Here is a 20,819-nt window from a genome sequence, read left to right on the forward strand (position 1 = left end):
GTCCCTTTTCCAGGGACTCCTTAACATACTCTCGCATGGCAGCATGCTCAGGTACAGATAGGTTAAACAAACGACCCTTTGGAAATTTACTGCCTGGAATCAGATCTATGGCGCAATCACACTCTCTGTGGGGAGGGAGAGAACCAATTTTAGGCTCTTCAAAAATATCCCCAAAATCCGACAAAAATGCCGGAACCTCAGAGGGAATAGATGACGAGATAGAAACCAAAGGTATGTCCCCATGAGCCCCCCGACATCCCCAGCTTAACACAGACATAGTTTTCCAGTCCAGTACTGGGTTATGAGATTGCAACCATGGTAATCCAAGCACTAACACATCATGTAAATTATGCAACACGAGGAAGCGAATCATCTCCTGATGGTCTGGAGTCATACGCATAGTCACTTGCGTCCAGAACTGTGGTCTATTACAAGCCAGAGGTGTAGAATCAATACCCTTCAGAGGTATAGGAACTTCCAGAGGCTCCAAATCAAACCCACAGCGCCTGGCGAAGGACCAATCCATGAGACTCAGAGCGGCGCCAGAGTCCACATAGGCATCCACGGTAATAACTGATAATGAACAAATCAGAGTTACAGACAGAAGAAATTTAGACTGTAAAGTGCCAATAGAAACAGACTTGTCAACCTTCCTAGTACGTTTAGAGCATGCTGATATAACATGCGCGGAATCACCACAGTAGAAGCACAAGCCATTTTTGCGCCTATAATTCTGCCGCTCGCTTCTTGACAGAATTCTGTCACATTGCATTTTCTCTGGCGTCCCTTCAGAAGATACCGCCAAATGGTGCACGGGTTTGTGCTCCCGCAAACGCCGATCAATCTGAATCGCCATTGTGATGGACTCATTCAGACCTGTGGGCGTAGGAAACCCCACCATGACATCCTTAACGGCATCAGAAAGGCCTTCTCTGAAAATTGCCGCTAGGGCACACTCATTCCACTGAGTAAGCACAGACCATTTACGAAATTTTTGGCAGTATATCTCAGCTTCATCTTGCCCTTGAGACAGGGCTATTAAAGCTTTTTCAGCTTGAATCTCCAAATTAGGTTCCTTATACAGCAACCCTAAAGCCAGAAAAAACGCATCCACATTGAGCAATGCAGGATCCCCTGGTGTCAATGAAAATGCCCAATTTTGAGGGTCACCTCGCAGCAAAGAAATCACAATCTTAACCTGCTGAACAGGATCTCCAGAGGAGTAAGGTCTGAGAGAAAGGAATAATTTACAATTACATTTGAAATTCTGAAACCGAGATCTATCTCCGGAAAATATCTCTGGTGTAGGAATCTTAGGTTCAGAAATAGGAGTACGTGTAACATAATCTTGTAAATTCTGAACCTTCGTAGCAAGATTATTTAAACCTGCAGCCAAACTCTGAGAGTCCATCCTTACACCGGAGAGATCAGAGCCATTCAAGGATTAGAAGGAGAGAAAGGCAAGGCTGTAAATAGAGCAGAAATACAACTGAGCCAACTAAGTAGCAAACATGTGAGGAAAAAAAAATAAAAAATAAAAATCTACAGACTTCTTTTACTCTCCTTTCTTCTGCCAATTACTTTAACAGTGGCCGGTCATACTGTCATGATTCCCCAATGGCATGGGAACATCAGAAACACCAAAATAACAGACTAGCCCTCGGGTGATGGAAACTCAAGCTGACCGTGACCTAAATCTACCACACAACTAACAGTAGCCAGGAAGCATTCCTACGGCTGCCTAGATGCCATGCGCCAGCCGGAGAACTAACTACGCCTGGAAGAGGAAGGAACAGACCTGGCTTACCTCTAGTGAAATTCCCCAAAGATGATAGTAGCCCCCACATATATTAACGGTGAGTTCAGAGGAAAAGACATACACAGTATGAAGGTAGATTTAGCAAAGCGAGGTCCACTTACTAGATAGAGGAAGGATACAAAAGAGGACTTCACGGTCAGCTGAAAAACTCTTTCAAAAACCCATCCTGAAATTACTTTAAGACTCCTGTGTAAACTCATGACACAGGAGTGGCAATTTCAGTCCACAAGAGCTTCCAGTAACAGGAAATGACAAACTGTAAACTGGACAAAAAATACAAAACAAAAAGGACAAGAGTCCACTTAGCTGATCAGCAGACTGGTAGCAGGAACATGCAACTGAAAGACTCAGGTTACAATGATGACCGGCAAGGAAGTGACTGGAGAGCAAGGCTAAATAGGGAACTCCCAAAACTGATGGAAGCAGGTGAGCTGAGGCAGAAAAGAACACACAAGTCTCCAGTACCACCAGCCACCACTAGGGGAGCCCAAAAAGCGGATCACAACAGTTCACCCAGTGAGATGACGTCCTTCTGGGATCGGTGTCTGATGTTCTCCTGCTGAGCCTGTGCAACGCCTGAGGCCTGAGAGATTGGCTGTCCTAGTATGCCCGTGCCAGATGACCCTGGACTGCATCAACTTGTGATGACTCCTGCCATCGTCAGACGTCTATCTAAACCTGTGGTCCTGATGTCCTGCCTGTGTTCCTGATGTCCTGCCTGTGATCCTGATGTCCCGCCTGTGATCCTGATGTTCACCCAGTGAAGACGTCCTTCAGGGATCGGTGTCTGATGTTCTCCTGCTGAGCCTGCGCTACGCCTGAGGCCTGAGAGATTGGCTGTTCTAGTATGCCTGTGCCAGATGACCCTGGACTGCATCAACCCATGATCACTCCTGCCATCGTCTGACATCTGAGTTGTGTACCCTTCCTTGACATGTGGAATCGGGATCCTGACATCATTATGTTTTGTTATGTACTGTGCTATCATTTAAGTAAACTTTGTTTCTTCATACCTGAAGTTGTGCGGTGTAGTCTAGTTCTGCATATCTACATCTTGTTCACATGCTAAGCTGCCACAGACCCTGCTCGCTGCCGTTCCCTAGTCTGGGTAGGTCCAGGTTACTCTGTGGTCCAGTGGGTCCACATTGCGTTCCTTTTTGGGACGTTCGCCCACGTCGTCTTGGTCTGGCGACGTGGAAGTGTCGGCTCGGCCACGTTTGTGGTCGCAGCAGTAACACGCCCCCTGAATGTCTGTTTTGGCCATTAGGGTGCCCATTACCAACTTCTAGACCCGCCTGATTGCCTCGTCAAAGGAGGTGCAGTACATAGTACTGTACTTCGTTCTGCGTCGATGTTGTCGTTTACTGACCTGCTCCTTGGATATGACAAATGGTGGATTAAGTCTGAATGTATTGGGTTCATTTTTTGGCACAACTCCCAACGGGGGTACCACTACGTCTACTAAGGAAAGTGTTCTGAATGGACCCGCCGCCATTCTACCTAAAGATATTTATTTTTTTATTTTTTTTGTCAAGACGTCTGGGTGTTGGTAGAGTGAATTTAAATTTTTACTCCAGCCTTTCTTGATTTTAGAAGGGTATGACATGCCTATATCTGTGTCTCCTCCTCCTTTTACTCCTCCACCTCTTTTCTTTTCGCATGACTATATATAGTTGTGACTTTTCCATGTGTTTGTTGTGTCTTCTGAGCAGTTTGTCAGCTTTTGGACACCTTTTAAGGTGTTTTCTATGTGTTTTCCACGTGTTTGTATGTGTTTGTGTTTGCCTGCCATTGGTTTCAGTGGGGTTCGACGGTGTTTGTCGAACACGTCCCTGTCAAGGCCAAGTCTGAGGTCCAGAGCACTCTGAAAGTGGTTTTCATCCAGGATATCTCTGTACTTGGCCACATTCATGTTTCCTTCAATCACAACCAGTCATCCTGTCCATGCAGCTGAAAAACATCCCCATAACATGATGCGGCCACCATCATGTTTCACTGTTGGGATTGTATTGGGCAGGTGATGAGCAGTGCCTGGTTTTCTCCACACATACCGCTTAGAATTTTCACTAAAAAGGTCCATCTTTGTCTCATCAGACCAGAGAATCTTATTTCTCATAGTCTGAGAGTCCTTCATGTGTTTTTTTTAGCAAACTCTATGCGGGCTTTCATATGTCTTGCACTGAAGAGAGGCTTCCGGGCCACTGTGCCATAAAGGCCCGACTGGTGGAGGTTGACTTTCTCCCATCCGCCTACTGCATCTGTGGAGCTCAGCCACACTGATCTTGGGGTTCTTTATTACCTCTCTTACCAAGGCTCTTCTCCCACGATTGCACAATTTGGCGGACGGCCAGGTCTAGGAAGACTTGTGATGGTCCCAAGCTTCTTCCATTTAAAGATTATGGAGGCCACTGTGCTCTTAGGAACCTTGAGTACTGCAGAGACGAGCTGGATTTCTTCCATAAATTATGGCAGCCGTGGTTGGATAGGATTAATTTATGGTATACTAGTATATAGTATTATAGAGTACAACTTATGGTAAACTGGAACTCTGTTTGATATTGTCAACTATGGACGAATTATTGTTTGCTCGTGATATGGTCTCCATCGGGGGGTTAATTTACTGTAAAACATAAAATGAGTATGAACATGTGATCTGTTGTAAATCTTGTTATGGTTAATACAAATTTATCTGATTTAAAAAGGTGTGGTGCTTTCCAATTGGCTAAAACAGGGAGCAGATTACTGCAGCTGACAGCCCACACACCCATACTGCCAGACTGGATGGTACTACATATGCCAGGCACCCTAATCTTAGTGGCTGGGAAGAGCCTGCACCGCCAAGAGCTTCTGGTTCCAACCCCACCTCTGTTACTAGCATCGCCTGCAGAATTAGTAAGCCGCGTCTGGTGTCCAAAGCAGACATTGCAGGAGCAGATGCCAGAGGAGATGGGATGCACTATTTGCAGAATCGCTAATATGGCAAAATTGCAGAAAACCAGATCAGATGAAATCCCTATAAAGTGACTCCATTTTGTAAATTATAACCCTCAATAAATTAATCTATAGGAATAGTGACTATTTTGACTGCACTGCAGTTTCCAGATATTAGCACGCGCAGTGGATGTTGGAGAGTGAAAATTGCAAATATCCCAAGTTATTACCCAACACATAGTGCCCAGATTGTGCTCCAGGAGATACACATGCCGTAAAATAAGTGGTTTCTTCTCACTATAATAATGCCAAAAGCATGGATGCTTAATGTGGTTTTGAGCACAGTCTAGTAAACTGTCATTGTCTTGGTGAATAATTTAATAATTTTGCATAACTTACCATTTTTGCAGACCGTTTAAGTAGAAATGTTCAAAAATATAGAATTCAAGGGTATTTTATTCTAAAATAATAATTGGTTTTATTCTTGGCAGATGACCGTACCAGGAGATCAGCAGGACAGCTGACCTCTTCAATGTTTAAATCGGATAATCTTGAGATCCCACAGGATACAATTGAAGTGAATTCCATTACTCCAAATATACCATCATCTCTTCACAGCAAAGATCTGTCATCTGATCATTTGGAACAGGTCCTGTCTTCTGATTCATTGCCTAGTACTAATGAAAATCAAAGTCACAAAATAAGCATTAAAAATCAAACTGCTCCTAAAACAATGAAGACATTTTCATTTTCAGAATATGGAAATAGTTTTCCCCTAGAAAAGTCATTTCTCAAACAACAAAAACTTCACAAAGCAGACAATAGATTTTCTTGTTCCAAGTGTGGGAGATGTTTTAACCAGAAATCAGATTTTGTCAGTCACCAGAGCATTCACACAGGGAATAAGCCATTTTCATGTTCAGAATGTGGGAAATGTTTTATTCGGAAAGCGCAGGTTGTTACCCACCAAAGAACTCACACAGGAGAGAAGCCTTTTTCCTGTTCAGAATGTGGGAAATGTTTTAACCATAAAGCGAATCTTGTTAGCCACCAAAAAACCCACAGAGGGGAGAAGCCTTTTTCCTGTTCAGAATGTGGGAAATGTTTTCTAGCTAAATCATTTCTTGTCAGACATCATAGATCTCACACAGGGGAGAAGCCTTTTTCCTGTTCAGAATGTGGGAAATGTTTTAACCACAAAGCGAATCTTGTTAGCCACCAGAAAACCCACACAGGGGAGAAGCCTTTTTCCTGTTCAGAATGTGGGAAATGTTTTAACCACAAAGCGAATCTTGTTAGCCACCAGAAAACCCACACAGGGGAGAAGCCTTTTTCCTGTTCAGAATGTGGGAAATGTTTTCTAGCTAAATCATTTCTTGTCAGACATCATAGATCTCACACAGGGGAGAAGCCTTTTTCCTGTTCAGAATGTGGGAAATGTGTTAACCACAAAGCGAATCTTGTTAGCCACCAGAAAACCCACACAGGGGAGAAGCCTTTTTCCTGTTCAGAATGTGGGAAATGTTTTAACCACAAAGCGAATCTTGTTAGCCACCAGAAAACCCACACAGGGGAGAAGCCTTTTTCCTGTTCAGAATGTGGGAAATGTTTTACCAGGAAAGCAAATCTTGATAGCCACCAGAAAACCCACACAGGGGAGAAGCCTTTTTCCTGTTCAGAATGTGGGAAATGTTTTAACCACAAAGCGAATCTTGTTAGCCACCAGAAAACCCACACAGGGGAGAAGCCTTTTTCCTGTTCAGAATGTGGGAAATGTTTTACCAGGAAAGCGAATCTTGATAGCCACCAGAAAACCCACACAGGGGAGAAGCCTTTTTCCTGTTCAGAATGTGGGAAATGTTTTAACCAGAAATCGAGTCTTGTTAGCCACCAGAAAACCCACACAGGGGAGAAGCCTTTTTCCTGTTCAGAATGTGGGAAATGTTTTAACCACAAAGTGAATCTTGTTAGCCACCAGAAAACCCACACAGGGGAGAAGCCTTTTTCCTGTTCAGAATGTGGGAAATGTTTTAACCACAAAGCGAATCTTGTTAGCCACCAGAAAACCCACACAGGGGAGAAGCCTTTTTCCTGTTCAGAATGTGGGAAATGTTTTACCAGGAAAGCGAATCTTGATAGCCACCAGAAAACCCACACAGGGGAGAAGCCTTTTTCCTGTTCAGAATGTGGGAAATGTTTTAACCAGAAATCGAGTCTTGTTAGCCACCAGAAAACCCACACAGGGGAGAAGCCTTTTTCCTGTTCAGAATGTGGGAAATGTTTTAACCAGAAATCGAATCTTGTTAGCCACCAGAAAACCCACACAGGGGAGAAGCCTTTTTCATTTTCAGAATGTGGGAAATGTTTTGTGAAGAAACCATCTCTTTCTAGCCACCAAAGAATTCACACAGGGGAGAAGCTTTTTTGAAGTTCGTAATTGTTTTTACATAGTCACATACAAGTGCTTCTAACTAAATTAGAATATTATCAAAAAGTTAATTTCTCTGTCGCCCATGACGGCACCACGGAGAGAGGGGATCCGCCCACCAAGGACAGGAAACCTACAGATAAAAAGGGCGGTACCACTCTCCCGCATCAGTTGGTTTCCTGTCCTTGATGGGAGATCTACAGACTTACCAGAAGGAAGATCGTCGTGGGATTCCGGGGCCAATCAGTCCGACTCAGGCAGCTGGGGTCCCTCTGCCTCGGCTGGTGTGGTCACCCGAAGCGCCACCGCTGGGGCTAGTGGGCCTCTAGGGTGTGCGGGGGAGGTGACATGGAGTTCGCGGTCACCTCCCTAGGTAAGATGCAGCAGCGGCAACATCCAGGGGGGTCCCTCTGTGGTTGCGGTAGGAGCGGCGCGGCTCTCCCTTTGGAAGCGTCAGCCTGCACACTGCATAGCCGACCAGCGTGCAGGGACCGCGCGTTGGGGCAGGCTGCAGGCTGCAAAAAGACCGGGAGCTTCGGTGGGCAGCGGGTCATGTGCGGCACCATCTTGAAACTGCACGTTGGAAAGAGCGATAATGGCACACTCCGCAGGCGCCGGAAGAGGCGCTTCTGCGCAGGCGCATAATTGAATCAAGCGGTGGGAATCGCCGCTGCATAAAAAAAAAAAAAGGCTGCTTCAGTAATCCGTCGGTATAGGAACCGCAGCACGAGCCGCGGCACAGGCCGCAGCGCAAACCGCAGCACTAGCCACAAAAAAAAAAAAAATGCCACAGCAGCGATAAACATACAGGGGGGTCCCTCTGTGGTTACGGGGAGAGTGGCGCTCTCCCCCGTGAAGCATAAGCCTGCAATCTGCAAAAGCCGGTGCCCCCGGTGTGCAAGGAAACAAAAAAAAAAGCCGCATGCTGCCTCTCCCAGAATCTTCTCTAGGGAAACACCTGAGCTCAGCCTACTTCAGTTGCCAGGCCTGGACCTCATGGGGGAGAGAAAATCATTGACAGCAATGCAGCATTCCTGATGGGACGCCGCTTCCCCTTATGATGGGCTCTCGGCGTCACCAGCTCCCCCTGTTTTTTAGCAGGTATGGAGCCAGCACAGGTAAGTGCATGGTGGAATGTTCTGTTGATAGCTCATGCCTTTGTGCAAAGCTGTGCTAGAGCTTCATATGTGAGGTATGTTTTCACATATACACAGCCAGACCTTGGACCTCTAGGCTATAATAAGGCCATATGTCCAGGCTACATCTCATGATTTGCCTTAAGTTAGTTGCATGTCTTGTCTGCGCAGAGCCTTATGATTAGACTTCAAAAGTGACCTTTGGAAGCATGGTTTTCACTTTTTTTTTTGTGAGGGGGGTCTGATAAACAGGTGTCTCACTTTTCTTTGCAACTTAACTACTCTATGCCTTGGGAGGACATATAGTGTTAATGGAGCACTTTGCCTCCATGAAGACTGCCCTTCAGCTGCGACTCATTAGTTAGCTCCTTCGGGTGGGGTCAGTCTGACAAATGAGATGTACTATTCAGAGTGGAGGCTTATCCGTATCTCTGAGAGATTGCTCTTTTGCTTGTAACTATGTGCCAATTTTCAAGCATGACTGTAGCTCTATGCTTTATATTGTGTGTGTGGCTGAACATCATATAATAATAATAATAATAATAATAATAATAATAATGGTCTTTGTTTTTGTATAGCGCTAACATATTACGCAGCGCTTTGCGGACCTTGCCATCGCTGTCCCCGGTGGGGCTCCCAGTCTGAATTTCCTATCGGTGTGTCTTTGGGGTGTGGGAGGAGGCCGGAGTGCCCGGAGGAGACCCACGCAAACACGGAGAGAGCATGCCGGCTCTTTGCGGATGTTGTCCTGGGTGGGATTTGGGCCCGGGACTCCAGCGCTGCAGGGCTGGCCACTAAGCCACCGTGCTGCCCCATATCATACGGCATCATGATACTTTTATGCATTATATTGAGTGCAACACATTGCATCACGTTTCGTCTATGCATCGTATTGAGTGCCTCTGTGTGTCATATTGCATCTTAGAGCCTCTATGCATCTTACCGAGTGCCCCTGCATGTCATGGTGCCTCTTTGCATTATATTGCGTGTCTGTGTATCATATTGCTTCTATGCATTATGTCGTGTGTCCCTGTATCATGTCGCATCATAGTGCTTCTATGCATTATATTACATGCCTCTACGTATCATATTACATCATGGTGCCTCTATGCCTTATATTGCGTGCCTCTGTGCATCATATTGCGGCATGGTGCCTCTATGCATCTTACTGAGTGCCTCTGTGCGTCATATGGCATCATGGTGCCTCTATACATCATACTAAATGCCCCTGTGCATCATATTGCATCATGGTGCCTCTATGCATTATATGGCATGTCTCTGTGTCTCATATTGCATCATAGTGCTTTTATGCATTATATTGCATGCCTCTATGTATCATTTTGCATCATAGTACCTCTAGGCATCGTATTGAGTGCCTCTGCGTGTTGTATTGCATCATAGTGCCTCTATGCATCGTACTGAGTGCCTCTGGGTGTCATATTGTATCATAGTGCATCAATGCATCATACTGAGTGCCTCTGTGCTTCATATTGCATTATTGTGCCTCTACGTATCATATTGAGAGCCTCTGTGCATCATGTTGCATCATAGTGCCTTTATGCATCATATTGAGTGCATCTGTGCTTCATATTGCATCAGTGCCTCTATGCATCATATTGAGTGCCGCTGTGCAGCATGTTGCATTATAGTGCCTTTATGCATCATATTGAGTACCTCTGCTTCATATTGCATCATTGTGCTTTTATGCATCATATTGAGTGCCGCTGTGCAGCATGTTGCATTGTAGTGCCTTTATGCATCATATTGAGTACCTCTGCTTCATATTGCATCATTGTGCTTTTATGCATCATATTGAGTGCCTCTGCATCATGTTGCATCTTAGTGCCTCTATGCATCATATCGAGTGCCTCTGTGTATCATATTGCATCATAGTGCCTCTGTGCTTCATGTTGTATTATAGTGTTTCATATTGCCTTCATACATTGTATTGCATTATATTGCATCGTGGTGCTTCATTGTGCTTTTTTGCTTCACATTGCACATTGCACATTGATGCATAGCCCCTCCATGCATCAAGATGTGTGCTTACGGGCATCTTATTGCTTCAGTGCCCCTGTGCCTTAGGGGGTATCATTAGTATCATAGTACCTCTGTGCTTCCTAGTACTTCGGGCTTGGTATTTTCTTTTTTGGCTCTGGGTTAGACCTTCTGATTTAGGTTATGCAGCCACGCACAAGGTATATCGTGGATCTACCATTTCACATTTTTGTCTTGGGCCCCAACTTTGGCTTATAGAGTCCTAGTGGTTTTGTACCCAGTTCCAACTTCTGTTGATTCATTCTTTACAACAGGGCTTAGCTGAGCTTTGCTTGAATTGGCTGAGTAAATTAGCAGTTCTTCCGTATGGAACAGTTTTTCTCAACCTATAAGGGGACATACTACTGTCCTGGGAGCAGAGAATACCAAGAGGTGGAAGGAAAAAATCCTTAACAATTCCACATGTGACAATCAGGCTGGTTTCCTTGATTAACATCCAGTAGACAGATTCCCGTCCCATAAGTCTATTGTACTATGGTTACCAGGGATGGCATGTCTGCCTTTGGCACCTTGTGGCGAATCAGCACCTCTCTGGTGGGAAGAATCCTGTTTTTCTCTAGCCATGGAGTATGGTTACTCCCTCCATGGCTGATAACACTGACAAGCTTGCCTTTTAGGATATGTATATGTGTGTAATGTCAGTAAAATAGGAGCGATGATCCACGTTTCCCTTTCAGCGTTTCTAATGAGAGGCCAACTCTGGTAATGTTGGGAAATATTACCTGCCGGATTGTGTATTCCTTAGTTGCAATAATATCCAACCCTTGTTTGGGGTTTAGACACCTAAGGATTCGGAATAGACGTGATCTCCTGGATGAGTAATGTGTGTACATCCTAATGCTCTGCCATTATCCATGTACTAACTGTTATTGGTTTGATCTTCCCACAGTCCAGGACCGGAGGCTAGTGGCACGCGCGGGGTGAGAGCGCGCCCTTATGACGCAAGCAGACGCCGCGGTGCATGACTGGGTAATCCAGTCTGAACAGGCACATGTTGCTTCTCCAAGTCCCCTCCTCGTGGAAATATAGAGCAGGTGGTCGGGGGCCGGTACTCTGAGGCCTAATATGTGGAAATGGTCAAAAGGCTGGTCACCCAGACTTCTCTGGTGCATCTCCTCAGAATATTAGCCATAATATTGATTGTGAATGTTTCCAGGAGTGGAGTAGACCATATAGGAACCACCTTTCAGGTTCCAAGTTAGAAGAGGGAGTTTCCAATAACAGCTGTCTAAGAGTTTCTGCAAGGAATTGGAATAGGGGCTAGCCACAAATACTTTAAAAGTTCAAGTCTTGGCTTTAAGGGCCCTGTACAATTCCGACCCGGCTGGGTATCGGGGATATCCAGGTTCATCAAAGCGTTGGCCAGGTCTAGACCCATCCCCTCTCAGTTTACTCCTCCTTGGAATTTAAACTTGGATCTTATATCCCTATCCAAACCTCCTTTTGAACCCCGGTCAGAGGTTTCTCTGGGAATCTGTCCCTTAAAACATCACTTTATGAATCGGTGGGTTCCCAGGTTTATCAGGGCAGCAGGTAGTTCGAGGCCACTTCCAGTAAAAGTTCCCTTCAATGGGATTTATTTTTGGTCCTTAAAACCCTGTCTAAACCGCCCTTCAAACCCTTAGAGGATATCCCATTAAAACTCCTATCCCTCAAAACATCCCTGCTCGTCGCCCTTTCATCTTCTCGTAGAATAAGCGACATACAGGCACTACCTTCTAACCCTCCTCATACACTGTTTTTAGAGAATAGGGTTACTCTCAAAATAGATCCTGCATACCTCCCGAAGGTGGCATCCCGGTTCCACAGAACTCAAGAGATATCTCTTCCCTCCTTTTGTCTTAACCCTAAAAATAGGGAGGAGGAATCATTGCATACACTAGATGTCAGGAGATGCTTCACGTAGTACTTAGAAGCCACCAGAGAGAATAGGGAGAATGCCTCTCTTTTTGTGTGCTTTCAGGATCCCTGGAAGGGGAAAAAAGCCTCCAAAGCTACTCTGGCGAGATGGATCACAGATGCTATCAGCCTATCATACTCATCAAGTGGAATGTCTATTTCCGGGGAGGTCAAGGCTCACTCAACGAGAGCAGTGGCAGCTTCTTGGGCGAGAAGGCCGGAGCTTCGATTGACCAGATATGTAGAGCTGCTACTTGGTCATCACCTTCCACATTCTATAGGCACTATAGATTGGACCTTATCTCCTCTTCGGACCTTTCGGTAAAGGGTTCTGGAAGCGGTGGTCCCTCCCTGAATGTACAAATCTATGAAATCTCTCCGTGGTGCCGTCATGGGCGACAGAGAAAAATATAGTTCTTACCGATAACGGTATTTCTCTGAGCCCATGACGGCACCCGTACATTCCCTCCCTTCACTCATGGGTGTGCACATTAATATAGTGCCATAGTTTATTTTATGATAGGTCACGCGGTATCTCAATTAAGTTAAGTAATATTGAAACTAATAAGCTGTTCCATAGCCTCCCAATGTTCTCTAGTAAACAACTGATGCGGGAGAGTGGTACCGCCCTTTTTATCTGTAGGTTTCCTGTCCTTGGTGGGCGGATCCCCTCTCTCCGTGGTGCCGTCATGGGCTCAGAGAAATACCGTTATCGGTAAGAACTATATTTTTATTTCAGTTCTTCAATGCAAAAAATGAAACTCTTTAATTAGTCATTACAGAATGATCTATGAAAAACGCAAGAAAGAAGCCACTATAGCATTTGCACACCACCAACAATAAAGTGTTATTGGTAACATGAATAAAAACAATTAAAAACATCCAAAATGACTCCCTCCGTGTCCATACTCCTGAAACTACCACATGTAACAGCAGACTTATCATGTAATGATGGCGCATACATCAAACGCAAGACAAAATAGCATTATAATATGTATACAATATTGGTAGTTGTAAGCAAATAAGCCACCTGGTGCTCAGAGAAGTGCCCACAAGTAGTAAGGCTATACCTGCATTGTATCAGCTGCCTCACTCAATAAACAACCTAATAAGGGCTCACCAATACTGCGATCCTCACATGTCCTATGGCCCCCCAAAAACAATGTATGAAGGTGCCACAAGTGGGGCCAGACAATTGCCCCAGGAAAAGTACAAGAAAATGTAATCTCCAGATCACACACGGACAGCACCTGGAATGTGGTGATGAGGGACCATGCTGAGACAACCAGATGATGTTGAGGGCATAAGTGACTCAAATAATCCAGAAGGATGGAATAAAGCTGAGCGCCCAAGGAGTAGGCTGTAACGGAGGGAGGGCCCAACGCGTGTCGCTGTTCCTAAGACAGCTTCGTGAGGGGAAGTGGCCATAGACTGACCAATAAAGCTTATAAATACCTGGTGTGACGAGAATCAATCTGAACCGGTGTGTGGCTGATCAAGTTCGGGAGTGGAAGCACAGGAAGTGACGCATGAGAGAGGACAAGGAGGCGTGCCTGTAGTAATGAACTGCGCAGGCGCCGGTCAAAAGGCCGGCGGACTGCGAGAGAACCGAGGATCGAGGACCAAGAGAGGAAAGGCTGCTAGGGTGCATGCGCGGCTCCCGGGAGCAGGTGATATGGCAGCCATAAATGCATAACTGTCAAAACACCAGGAGAAAAAAGGCTATTGGGATAAGAGTGCCTATATCTAGATGGACCAGAGAAGGACATAGGAGAAATAACATGCGCTGAAACCGGGTTGTTAAGAAAAAACTGCCTAGATTGTGTAAAAAGCAGTCGGCTGGCTGTCTAGGATCTGAAAGGAAACTTGATAATTAATCAGAATGTTCAATATACATAGCTATAAGATAATTAATGTCAATATACAATCTGAAACCCACATAATATAGACATAAGATTTCGCACATACCCCAATTTGCACCCAGTCCCATACATAAAGTCCTCCAATATTAAAAGTAGTCCTTATCCAAGTTAGGTTGATGAGAGTCATGCGCATCCAGGTGAAACAGAAATAATCATATTTCTTCCACTGTTCATATCCAGGGCACTCATCATCACGAAGGCCAAAAGGGAGATAGGAAGATACATCTTCATACGCCAATATAAATGGACATAGAAGGATGTGGTCCTGCACGTTGTAATCCAGCGAGGTATGTGCACAATTATCACTAGACAAGGTCCGGCTGTCTGTCCGCAAAAAGGAAGTCATCCCAAGAAACCTGTAAAGAGGAGATCCTCGTTAATTCCATGAGGTGCCATAGAGTGGAGCAGGTAAATCCAGTGGGATTCTACCTGTAACAGTTTCTTCTGCAATGATCCACCCCTACCAGAAGCCCTTAAATGTTCCAATCCAACCACCCTTGTATTAATGTAGCTCCCAAAATGATGAGTCAAATAATGGGATGCCACCGTGGTGAGAGCCTTACCTTTCTGCCTGTCAATTTCCGCAGTATTGATCGTGGAGAAATGCTTTTGGATCCTCCGGCGTAGCTCTTGTGAGGTCTGGCCTACATAAATACGGGGGCAAGGACAGATGATGGCGTATATAACAGAGGTTTTGCAATTAATATAAGATTTTAATCTGTGCGGCACCTGATCAGTAGGATTAATAAAGGAATCACGAGTGAGATGCATGTATTGACATACAGTGCAATTACCACATGGGAATGAACCTCTGGGGACAATTCCACGATTGAGTCTACATATGGGTCTGGTGTAGTGGCTCCTCGTAAGTATGTCCCTAAAGTTGGGAGCCCTTCTGGCGGTCACCAAGGGTTGTGGGCTAACTACTTGTGCTGTTTGCAAGTCCGTAGTCAAAATTCTCCAATGGTTATTCAGGATATTCCTTACCTGAGTCCACTGAGTATGATATCCTGTAATAAAGCGCGCAAAGTTGTCCGCTTTTTTCCATGTGGAGACCAATAAGGCATCTTGTGACTGTGACCTTGCTTTCTGGTATACCCGAGAAATGCATTTCATGGGATAATTCCTCTTTCTGAGTCTTTCTGTGAGGTCGTGGGCTTCTCTCCGAAAGTCTTCATCATTAGTACAGTTCCGTCTCACCCTAAGGAATTGGCCCTTGGGAATTCCATCTTTTGTATGTCTAGGGTAAAAACTGTGATATTCCAACAAACAGTTCACCGCTGTGGATTTACGATAAAGGGAAGCAGACAGTATGCCGTCCTGACATTTGACCTGTAGATCTAGAAAACAAACTGCAACAGAGGAAAATTGGTGAGTCAAAAAAATATTGAAAGGATTCTGGTTGAGAAAGTCCAGAAATTCCAGACATTCCTCTGGGGAACCTGACCAAATAAAGAAAATATCGTCCATGAACCGCAAACAATGTCGTACCTTGTTGGTGAACAGGCTGGAAACATAGACGACCGTGGACTCCCACCACCCTAAAAAAGGATTTGCAAAAGCTGGGGCGCAGCGCGCCCCCATGGCCTCGCCTGATGTCTGTAGAAAAAAGGACCTATCAAATATGAAGAAATTGTGTCTCAAAACAAAATTAAGTAAGTCAATAATGAAAGAGTCATGCACTGTTGGTCAAGAAAGAATGTGACCGCCCGCAAACCGTCATCATGGTTAATGTTTGAATAAAGAGTTTCTACATCACAAGTGACCATTAGTTCACCTGGGGATAAGGCGATACCTTTGTATATGCTGATAAAGTGAGAAGAGTCCCTGATATAAGAGTGCAGTTTGAGAACGAATGGCTGTAGAAAAAAATCAATGTATATACACGCCTTTTCGCACAAACTCCCGATACTTGACACAATTGGTCGACCCGGAGGTTTATTCAGGTCCTTGTGGTCTTTGGGTAGCATAAAGAACGTTGATACAATTGGTTCCTCTACCCAAATGAAATCTCGTTCACTGGCACTAATGACTCCCAATTCAAAGGCCCTATCCAAGAGGGCTCTCATTTTAGTGGAAAAAACACCCATGGGGTTAGAAGGGAGTCTCCGATAGAAACGTTGGTTGTCAAGTTGTCTAAGGGCTTCTTCGAGGTACAAATCATGAGGCCACAAGACAACATTACCCCCTTTGTCTGCCTCCCTAATTACAAATTTATTGTTGGAACGTAAACCAGAAAGGGCCCGTTGCTCCTGAACTGTTAAATTAGGCATAGAACCCATACTTGAGGGTAATGCTTCAATATCCTGTTTTACCATCTCAAAGAAAATCTTAACAGCTGGTATGATAGAGAAGGATGGACAGACAGTAGATTTATTCTTATGGGGAAATTTAGGCCTGTAATTTGATTACAGAGTGATCTATCTCAAGCATTTATTTCTGTTGATGACTATATCCTATAGCCAATGAAAACCCAAAAGTCATTATGTCAGTAAATTAGAATAAAAACACCTGCAGTGGCTTCCTAAACATTTAAAAAAGGTCCCTTAGTCTGTTTCAGTAGGCTCCACAATCATGAGGAAGACTGCTGACTGGACAGATGTCTAGAAGCCAGTCATTAACACACTCCAGAAGGAGGGTAAGCCACTGTAAAATATTAGTATTTCAATAATAAAAAAGTATAGATTACTTAATATGCAGGTTCTAACTAGCAAATAGATACTCTGTATATTGAGAGAATGAGTTATTCTGAGGATTTTGGCCGATACATCTGTTCTCTGTTTGTCACAACTGTAGGGCTTTTGTCAGAACTGTCAATATGTGGCTATTTGGAGATAGTAAATGGTTCTTAAAGGTCACAGGCTATATGCTTAAGCATTTCAAAATGAGGTAAGGTACAAAAAACTAATATTCATATTCCGCAAGTTACTAGTGTTCTAATGTGGTAGAGGCTATGAACATAGCGGCAGATCATCTTATGTTGTTATGAGACAGGAAAAATAGAAACCAATGTAAGTCTATGGGTCAAAATAGTATATAAGCCGACCTAACTCTTGTTCAGGAGATCTCTCATACTTTAAAGGGGTTGTCCACTACTTTAAATTAACCCCCCTATGTATCCCCCCGGGGCCCCTGATGATTTGTGTAAATACCTTCGTTAGCCGTTTTCGCCTGTGAGCGGCGCTATGCTGGTGCCTGAGTCCGGGTCACGTGACCCCCAGGCTTCAGCCGCCGCTCATTTCCGCCGACGTCACGTCAATTTCCAGACTCTGGAAATTGACGTGACGTCAGTAGCAGGCGTGTCCCCAGGCTCCACAGAGAGCAGTCACTCATAAAGAGTGACGGGGCTGAGGCTGCCTGCGGGGCTGTGCTGGGGGCGGGCGGGGCTAGGCAGGGATGTGCGGGCGGGCGCCGGTGCTGTGCGGTCCCCGGCGCCTGTGCTGTGCGGACCCCGGCATCGGTGCTGTGCGGTCCCCGGCGCCTGTGCTGTGCGGACCCCGGCATCGGTGCTGTGCGGTCCCCGGCGCCGGTGCTGTGCGGTCCCCGGTGCCTGCGCTGTGCAGTCCCCTGCGCTGTGCGGTCCCCGGCGCTGTGCGGTCGCCGGCGCTGTGCGGACCGGTATGTGCTGGGGGGTGGTGTGTCTGTGTGTGTCTGTCTCTGTGTGCAGGCATCGTCCGATGGGACAAAAAGTCCCATCGGGCTCTGCCTGCTACAGTGGCAGTGAGTGACACATTAGCCAATGATGGGACAGTAGTAGTCCCATCATCCGGCTAATGTGTTGAATGTAATAAAAAAAAAAAATACACATATACATATACAGAACATACATACATACATACATACATACAACACACACCATGCGATGACATGCGGCATGCGACGACACTCACCATGCGGCGACATGCACCATGCAACGACACTCACCATGCAATGACATGCGACATGCGCCATGCGATGACATGCGCCATGCGACAACATGCGACATGCAACATGCGATGACATGCGCCATGCAACAACATGCTACATGCAGCATGCGACGACATGCACCATGCGACGACATGCGCCATGCAACTACATGCACCATGCGACGACATGCAACAACATGCACCATGCGACAACATGCGAGACATGCAGCATGCGACGACATGCACCATGTGGCGACATGCACCATGCAACGGCACTCACCATGCGGCGGCATGCGCCATGCGATGGCATGCGACATGTACCATGCAATTACATGCGGTGACATGCGCCATGCAAAGACATGCGCCATGCGACGACATGTGCCATGCGAAATGCACCATGCAACGACATGCGCCATGCGACGACATGCGAAATGCCGCATGCGACGACATGCAACAACATGCGCCATGCGACAACATGCGACATGCAGCATGCGACGACATGCACCATGCAACGGCACTCACCATGTGGCGGCATGCGACATGTACCATGCAATGACATGCGGCGACATGCGCCATGCGAAGACATGCGCCATGCGATGACATGTGCCATGCGACATGCACCATGCAACGACATGCGCCATGCGACGACATGCAGCATGCGACATGCCGCATACAGTACATACATACAGTACATACATATGCAGCGCCCCAGAGTCCTGGTCGTTGCAGTACTGTGGCTCCGCCACTAAGGGGAGCCATGGTGCGTCTGATGGCACTGAAGGAGTTCATCGGATCAGGTATCACAGACACCAATACATTTCACAGTCGGGCCTCCGGGGGGAGCTAAGGGTTCTATTCACTAGGCCACTCCCCACCATAGTGGGTAAACTGGGGGTCAGGCAGGAAGTTAGATGAGAAAGCTGACTGGGTTGGAACCAGGCAACACCTTGTGGCAGAGGGTGTTGTGGGGGAAGATACAGTAGGGTCTCTGTCAGGGGTGGGATCCTGGCAGAGGCTCGGCAACTTGAACGAACGTAACGGGACCGTGCCTGCTCCGGGTAGTGGCGGTACCCAAGGAAGGATTAGAAGAGAGATAGATTGTGCTGAGTGAGAAACGAGATCACGCAAAGGAGAAATACCAGTAGGAGTCGTGCTGTAAGACCGAAGCAACATCCTACTGAGGCGCACTACCGGTGGCCGGAACGCCGAGGGAGTATCATAACATTCAGCTTCAAGCAATACTCCAAACAGCGGCAGGACAGTCAGTCTAAGGCGGGCTGTCTCACCTTAAATCACCTATGCAGTCTTGGGGGGCAACTTGTGGAGAGGGGCGACTCTAGGGTCCCGGAAGAGCTCCGAGCCTACCCGTCAAACGGGTGCCGTCCCAACCAGAACATCAGGGAGGGACGGAGGATTAGCAGAACATCATCTAATCGAGTTGTGAGGGAACTTAAGAAACAGACACAACAGTTGTGGGGGACTTTCCGTAAGCACAGCAGGGAAGGACCACAACACATAGCGCTAGAAGGAAGGCACCAATTTCCACCTGTGAAGAGAACTCTGGAGGTGCCATTGGACCGGCCGGACTTGCGCAGCCTGGTGAACCGTATTCCGGACTGAGGACCCAGAGATCTTCAGTAAAGAGGTAAAGAGACTGCAACCTGGTGTCCTCATTATTTACTGCACTGCACCACCGCACCACCCCCATCACTACGGCCTCACCATCTACATCCGTCACATCATCACCATCTGTGGTACCTATTTCACTGTGCGCCCCACGGCAGGGTCACGGACCGGGGCCTAGCCGCCGTGACAACCCCAGAGCAGAGACTCGGAGGCCCGGTACCGGGTACCCCTCAGCCCTGCGGCAGTGGGGGGCGCTCCAATTTGGCGTCACGAACAGGATCTACTTAAGCCTGAAGAATCAGGTCATGTGTGCCTAGGAACTGTGATTTACTGTACTTTATTGAGAGACTGTGTGCTGCGCCATTTACCGCCAAAAATCCGCCGCCATTGCAGCGCTGAGGAGAGCGCAGGAGAAGAGGAGGGGCGTGAAGTGGGCGTAGGCAAGCTGGAGAGCGCGAACAGCAATGGCCGCCCAGTCTAAATATTTCTGTGTCCTGAGGACGTGTCCGTCAACAGCTGAGGTCCGCCTCCTGATCCTGTTTGGAGGGTGGAGACCATGGAGATGGGGCCGCCCACGAAAGAGACCGCGGGAAGAAGACATTGGAGAGGAGATAAAGATGGCGACGCCGGAAGCACCGCACGGGAATGTTCGAACTCGGAGAGAGGCTGGACAGCCCGAGGTGGCCCAGGGTACGCCGTCACTGCGAGAGCTGACCCTTACAGAGCCAACGATGGGCCGACCTCCCCGGCCGCCGTCGGAAGAGTGTATGGCCGCGGCCGAAGCCTGGCGGATCGCTGCCCGCCTGGAGGCCGATGCCCGCATGATCGCTCGGCTGGGCCAGCCCACGGAGGTCTGCTTGTCTCCAGTGTCCCCTGCTCCTCCCAACCCGGTCGCGGCTGAAAGTGCGCTGCAGATACAGGGCCTGAAGCTCATGCCTGAGGCCGAACACCTGCGGCGCTTGATGGCTGCATGGCGAGCCCGACCACAACCGGCAACCCAGGTTGATCTAACCACCGTTGCGGAGCCCCCCTTGTCCCACTGGGGTGTAGTGGTCTCCTTCAACCCTCAATATGGACGCGGGGTTATACAAGAGA

General features: G+C 46.9%; 1 protein-coding gene across 1 annotated transcript in view; it reads left to right on the top strand.

Annotated features, from left to right (window-relative positions):
• The window catches only part of LOC143768241 (uncharacterized), a 187,554-nt gene extending 170,724 nt beyond the window's left edge, over nt 1-16,830 (top strand). Inside the window, exon 8 of the mRNA XM_077256934.1 lies at nt 5,242-16,830. Within this exon, the coding sequence (XP_077113049.1) occupies nt 5,242-7,178 (1,937 nt within the window). The 3' untranslated portion in view covers nt 7,179-16,830. The remainder of the gene's footprint in view (nt 1-5,241) is intronic.
• The last annotated feature ends 3,989 nt before the right edge of the window (nt 16,831-20,819 follow it).

Source organism: Ranitomeya variabilis, chromosome 4 (genome assembly GCF_051348905.1).
Source record: "Ranitomeya variabilis isolate aRanVar5 chromosome 4, aRanVar5.hap1, whole genome shotgun sequence".
In the NCBI taxonomy this organism is placed as follows: domain Eukaryota; kingdom Metazoa; phylum Chordata; class Amphibia; order Anura; family Dendrobatidae; genus Ranitomeya; species Ranitomeya variabilis.